The sequence below is a fragment of the Benincasa hispida genome, chromosome 11 (assembly GCF_027475165.1).
Source record: "Benincasa hispida cultivar pf3 chromosome 11, pf3_genome.v1.1, whole genome shotgun sequence".
Taxonomy (NCBI): Eukaryota; Viridiplantae; Streptophyta; class Magnoliopsida; order Cucurbitales; family Cucurbitaceae; genus Benincasa; species Benincasa hispida.
This window is the reverse complement of record NC_143488.1, coordinates 56,000,450-56,007,130: the sequence shown is the minus strand read 5'-3', so window position 1 is coordinate 56,007,130 and position 6,681 is coordinate 56,000,450. Positions and strand designations below refer to the sequence as shown.

The window sequence follows — 6,681 nt, the reverse complement described above, 5'->3', positions numbered from 1 at the left end:
GCAAGCCGTGCGATGATACCTAGTAAGCCATGCATCGAGGATGAGTGGCCACCTATGCGTTGGTGATGGCTGGCTCTTGCGATGGCTAAGTTGAGTTGCGATGGTAGTAAGTTAGCTTGTTATGCGTTGGTTATAGGCTATGCGTTGATTATGGACTATGCGTTGAACAACCAAGAGTTGGATGCATATAAAGGATGATATCACCTAGAAAATGTTATCAAACCATCTGTCTTCTTGGGAGGAAGCCTTAAGCCTTAAGAATTTGAGGTGGTTGCATCAGATTGGAAGCTCATGCGTTGGCTACATGGGAGAAAGACACTTAGATTGGGCTGATCAAAAAGATGTGTTGGTAATGTGAGGGAGAAACACTTGTACATGCAACCAAGTAGGTGGTGTCGACTTTGGAGAAGGTTTGGACGCCTATAAATAGTGCCAGAAGACTTCATTTTCATATCACAATTCAAAATACAGTAAAAAGAGTGGGAGAGTTGAGCAAACCTTGCGTTGAAGCCAAAATCCATGCGTTGGTCATAGAATTTCAAAGAGGATGCATTGGACAGTGAAGTCTAGAAAGCAATATCAAATTGGGACGAGGAGTTCTCCCAAATTACTGGTGCGTTTGGAGTGATTTTAAAGCCACCTGAAAGCTCTGGAAGTCTAGTTTTCAGGGTAGGGCTATTGAAGAAAAAGATTGAAGGAATTAGGCTGGAAACTGCGAAGATGGCATAAGGGTCAGGGTGTCGGATAAGCTTGGATCAGTCTTGAAGATTTTGAGATTTCGGCCAAACCACGACGAGTTCTGAGCTCATATTTTAGGTAAGCTTCCTGAGATATTTTAGAATAAATTTTTAGAAGGAAGTATCTAGAAATAAGGCTTAGAACTATGAGTAATCTAAGATGTAAGTTGAATCTGGATTCTAGGGGTGAAAAGGGAGCCCGAGGTAGAAAAGGAACTACTAGAGTGAAAAGTTCCTAACCGATTGAGGTGAGTGACTAAAACATTTTGACTAAAATGTTTGATTTACAATGTTTTACTGAAGGAAGTTTTAAAGAAGATTATTCTCATGCCAGCTAGTTTTACAAAGTGATTTCCAAGCAAACCATGAGTTATGTATTAAACGCATACATGTTTGAGAAGTTTGTTGAAAAACTATTTATATGTGTTAAATATACTCAGCATGTGTTAGTATCTTTAAAGCTATATTTTTCTATTTGTTATACTTTACATGCTTTAAAGAGAAAGTCATTTATGACTAGTTTTACTTAAAACGCGATACCGAAGGACGTTTGAGAAGGTATCCGTCCAACTAGATACTGAAGAAAATTTGAGAAGGTATCTATTGGTACTGAAGGACGTTTGAGAAGGTACCAAATCCACTGGATACTGAAGAACATTTGAGAAGGTATCCTAGTAGCTCGATACTGAAGGACATTTGAGAAGGTATCTAAGCAGAAGTGCCTAAGGTATGACGGTACTTAGTATGACCACGTGCACATAGGTAGATAGAGTCAGAAATTGAGCAAAAGGGTTCTCTCTTGACTAGCAGTTGGTGTTGGGATTGTTTTTACCTACAGTGGGGTTATTATCCACTGAGAAACAGTTTTACTGTTTTATGATTAAAACAACTTTATATGCTTTATGCTTAGAAAATGTTTACACCCCGTTTTCAAATGTTTTTTTTTCCCCTCCACAAGTAGCGGTCAAATCCTCAGAAGATAAGCTCTGCATCTGCTCTGCCACTAAAGGATAAAGATATTGTAACCCGTCTGTTCGGTGGTTACTATTATATTGTACACACGTTACTGTTGTTCATATAAGGACTAGGGTTTTGGGCTTTGGGACTTGTGAATCTAGTGTTGTAATGACTCTAAACATGTTATGCTTCTAAATTAATAAATGTTTGGCCTAAAGACATTCCGCTGTATATGAGTTATATTTTGGTATCAGAGTTATTTCTAAGAGTTATTAGGCAATAAATGTCAACGAAAGGGTTGATAACTGCGGTCAGTCACGCCCTTTTTTAGGCTAAGAGGGTGGTTTGGGCGGGGTGTGACAGCTTGGTATCAGAGAAAAGGTATATGTAAACTTGGGAAGGTTTGAGCTAGCTTAGTATTAGAGCATAAGGTTTTGGGTGAAAGAGATTGTTCATGTATTAGATTAAGTCCCATAAATGAGTCCCTAACATGTGTACTTAATAACTAGGCAAAGATGCTGAGGAGAAGTGGTAGGCGGAGCAAACAGACTAAGGAATAGAATGTTGACCCTACCAGCGGAGGTCCTGAAGATAGACGGGACCAGATCCGAAGGGGAAAAAAGTTAGAGACTCAGTAAGAAGCGACTTCTGCGAACGAGTCGAGTACACCACTGGTAGATATAGATTCCCAGATGAAGGATCAAGTGTTTGATAGAATCACTCAGAGATTGGTAGCGAGTGTAGGATCGATTCAGACTGATCTAGAAAAGAAATTCAGCGTCAAGAGGCTGAAAGCTTTAAGAGCCACGATGTTCGAGGGAGCCACAGATCCAGTAGATGTTGAGGTCTGGTTGGATTTGACTGAGAAATGTTTTAAGGTTATGAGGTGCCCTGAGGATCGTAAGGTCGAGTTAGCGGCATTCTTGCTGCAGAAAGGGGCTGAGAAGTGGTGGAAAATGATAGAGGCTAGAAGGAGTAGTTTGGAAACTATGACTTAGCCTGAGTTTAGGCAAGTATTTGAGGATAAATACTACCCTAGTGATTTTAAGGAAGCGAAGAGGGAGAAGTTTCTTAGGCTAACTCAGGGAGTGATGACGGTTGCTGAGTATGAGTAAAGATTTACTGAGTTATCTCAGTATGCCCTTCCGATCATTGCGAAAGAGAATGAGAGGTGTAGAATATTTGAGAATGGCCTGAGAAGAAAGATACGAACACCCGTTACCTCTACATCCAATTGGGTGACTTTCACTCAGTTAGTTGAGACCGCTATCCGAGTAGAGCACAGTGTAGCGAGGGAAGATATACTCCAATCAAGTGAAGGGCAGTTTAAGATGCCTGAAGAAACGAGAAATAAGAGATTTAGACTCCCGTTCTCTGGACAGTCGGGTATGAGGAGTTTTGGAGGTACGAGCCAACAAGGTTCGAGTCGAAAGAGGTCAAGACCTGCGGCTGGACTGAGTGATAGATCGGTATCAATTCGTGCTAGCGAATCAGTAGCTAGTACACGGAGGAAACCACTTTGTGTAAACTGTGGTAGGCCCCATACAGGAGGTATTTATGGCAACAGGAATGTGTGCTTCCAGTGCGGACAAGCGGGGCATTACAAAAGAGATTTTCCTCAGCTAGGTCATGGAGCACAGAATGAGCAAAGAGGAGTTACCCAGACTATAGACCAACCCAGAGCGATCGAAACTAGAGGTGAAGGATCCAGTGCAGCTTAGCAGAAGGGGATAGCTGGACGACCCCAATAGCAATGGCAATAGCAGCAGCAGCAGGGTAGAGTATACGCTATGACACACCAGGAAGCGGAAGAAGCTCCAGATGTCGTAACTGGTACAATAACTTTATGTAATCAATCCACTTATGCATTATTTAATCCTGGTACTATGCACTCATTCATATCTAGCATGTGTGCATTATATATAGATAGAGTGTCTGAGTGTATAAATGAGGATTGGGTTATCTCTATGCCTGTAGGAGATACTCTAGTTGTACATGAGTATTACAGGAATTGTGAAGTAATTCTTGGAAATCAGAGTTTAGGGGTTGACTTGATTCCATTAGAATTACTAGAGTTTGATGTTATTTTAGGTATGGATTTCCTAAGTAAACACTATGCCACTATGGATTGTTTTAAGAGAGAAATAGTGTTTAGAAAACTGGGTGAAAAAGAGATAACCTTGGTAGGAAGTAAAAGAATACTTCCAGGAAGTTTAATATTAGCAGTGAAGGCTAGAAAACTGCTGAGTAAGGGATGTGAAGCCTATTTAGCCTATGTAGCAGTTTCACAGGATAAGAAAATGAGACTTGAGGATATACATGTGGTACAAGAATTCTTAGATGTGTTCCCTGAAGAGTTACCAGGCTTACCACCTGACAGGGAAATAGAGTTTACTATTGAGTTAGTTCTGGGTACAACATCTATATCCCAGGTACCATATAAGATGGCACCAATGGAATTAAAGGAATTAAAAGTTCAATTACATGAACTTGTGGATAAGGGGTACATTAGACCTAGTGTGTCGCCTTGGGGAGTGCCGATCTTATTTGTTAAGAAGAAAGACGGTACTCTTAGATTATGCATAGACTATAGACAGTTGAATAAGGTGACCATTAAGTATAAGTACCCATTGCCTCGTATATATGATCTCTTCGATCAGTTAAAGGGAGCCACGGTGTTCTCTAAGATAGATTTGAGATCAGGTTATCACCAGTTAAGGGAGAAAGACACAAATGTTCCCAAGACTGCATTCATAACTAGGTATGGACATTATGAGTTCCTAGTAATGCTGTTTGGATTGACAAATGCTCCTGCGGTATTTATGGATTTGATGAATAGGATATTTCATCATCATCTGGATCAGTTTGTGATAGATTTCATAGATGATATACTAGTGTATTCTAGTAGTGCAGAGAAGCACAAAGAACATCTGAGGATGGTGTTGCAGATGCTAAGAGAAAAGAAGTTATATGCCAAATTTTGTAAGTGTGATTTTTGGTTAAACCAAGTTGTATGTCTTGAGCATATAGTTTCCGCTGACAGAGTTAGCGTAGATTCCCAAAAGATAGAAGCAATAATCAATTGGGAATGACCCCTGAATGTAATCAAAGTACGTAGTTTTCTGGGTTTAGCAAGTTATTATAGGAGATTCGTGGAGGGCTTTTCTAAGATAGCTTTGCTGTTGACAAAATTGACCAGAAAAGATGCAAAGTTTGAGTGGTCACCAGAATGCGAGCATAGTTTTTAGGTATTGAAACAGAGGTTAGTGTCAGCACCAGTATTAATGCTACCTACACCAAGTAAGGAGTTTGAAGTCTATTTTGATGCATCCCGACAAGGGTTAGAATGTGTGCTAATGCAGGAGGGAAAGTTAGTAGCTTATGCTTCTCGACAGTTAAAGAAGCATGAATGTAACTACCCTATGCACGATTTGGAGTTAACAGCAGTTGTGTTAGCTCTAAAGTTGTGGAGATATTACTTGTTTGGTGAGCGTTGTCATATATTCACAGATCATAAGAGTCTGAAGTATATCTTTGATCAGAAGGAACTGAACTTGAGACAGAGAAGATGGCTCGAATTGATCAAAGATTATGACTGTACCATTGACTATCACTCAGGAAAAGCAAATGTGGTAGTTGACGCTCTAAGTCAAAAAACTAGATCAGCTAGAGCTAGTATCAATTCAGTGAAGGGTACACTGATTCATGAGTGGTATAATGCTAGGGCAACATTATCAATCAGTCAAACAGAAGATTTACTAGCTTCATTTCAAGTGCGTCCTACTCTCGTAGAAAATATTATACGTGAGCAATTAAAGGATTCTGATATTCAAAAGTTAGCTGAAGAAGTAAGTAAAGGATTAAGGACGGACTATCAATTAAGAGCTGACAAAGTGCTACTAAAAGAAGGAAGGGTATGCGTACCTAAGGACTTAGCACTTAAACAAGCTATTCTAGAAGAGGCACATAGTTCGGCCTATGCTATGCATCCAGGTAGTACGAAGATGTATAGAACATTAAAGAGATCGTATTGGTGGCCTGGTATGAAAAGAGAAATAGCGGAGTATGTTGACAGGGGTCTAATATGTCAACAAGTTAAACCGGACAGATAGAGGCCAGCAGGATTACTCAATCCACTCCCAGTACCAGAGTGGAAGTGGGAGCATATTACGATGGATTTCCTGTTTGGATTACCTAGGACACCAGCGAGCTATGATGGTATATGGGTAATTGTGGATAGATTGACAAAAACAGCTAAGTTTTTACCTATTAAAATTACTTTTACCCTAGACCAATTAGCTAAGTTGTATGTGGATCGAGTTGTGAGTCAGTTTGGAGCTCCAATTTCAATTATATCGGATCGAGACTCCAGATTTACATCGAAGTTTTGGCCTAGTTTGCAGAAAGCTATGGGAACCAAGTTATATTTCAGTACCACTTTTCATCCACAAAGAGATGGTCGGTCTAAGCGGACAATCCAGACATTAGAGGACATGCTGAGAGTGTGTATATTGCAATTTAAGGGAAATTGGGATACGCATCTATCGTTAATCGAATTTGCGTATAAAAATAGTTACCATTCGAGTATCGGGATGACACCATATGAGGCACTATACGGAAGGTCATGTAGAGCTCCGATATGTTGGGATGAAGTAGGTGAGAAGAAATTACTAGGTCCAGATCTCGTGCAACAGACATCAGACAGCGTTAAGATTATAAGAGATAATCTTAAGACAGCTTGAGATAGGCAAAAGAGTTATGTCAATAAGCGGAGAAGAGAATTGGAGTTCGAAGTTGGTGATAAAGTATTTCTTAAGTTATCTCCGTGGAAAGGAATACTCAGGTTTGGTAGGAAAGGGAAATTAAGCCCGAGATATATTGGACCCTACGAGATAATAGAAAGAGTTGGCCTGATGGCATATCAATTGGATTTACCTCCAGAGTTATCTCGTATTCATGATGTTTTTCATGTGGCAATGCTTAGAAA

The 6,681-nt window shown here is 40.0% G+C and overlaps 1 protein-coding gene across 1 annotated transcript; it reads left to right on the top strand.

Moving 5' to 3' along the window:
* Positions 1–4,978: 4,978 nt before the first annotated feature.
* On the top strand, positions 4,979–6,436 carry LOC150032753 (uncharacterized). Its single transcript, XM_090307011.1, has 3 exons — positions 4,979–5,180; positions 5,313–5,687; positions 5,985–6,436. Exons 1-3 carry the CDS (start codon positions 4,979–4,981, stop codon positions 6,434–6,436), a joined length of 1,029 nt encoding a protein of 342 aa, XP_090163137.1.
* Positions 6,437–6,681: the final 245 nt, after the last annotated feature.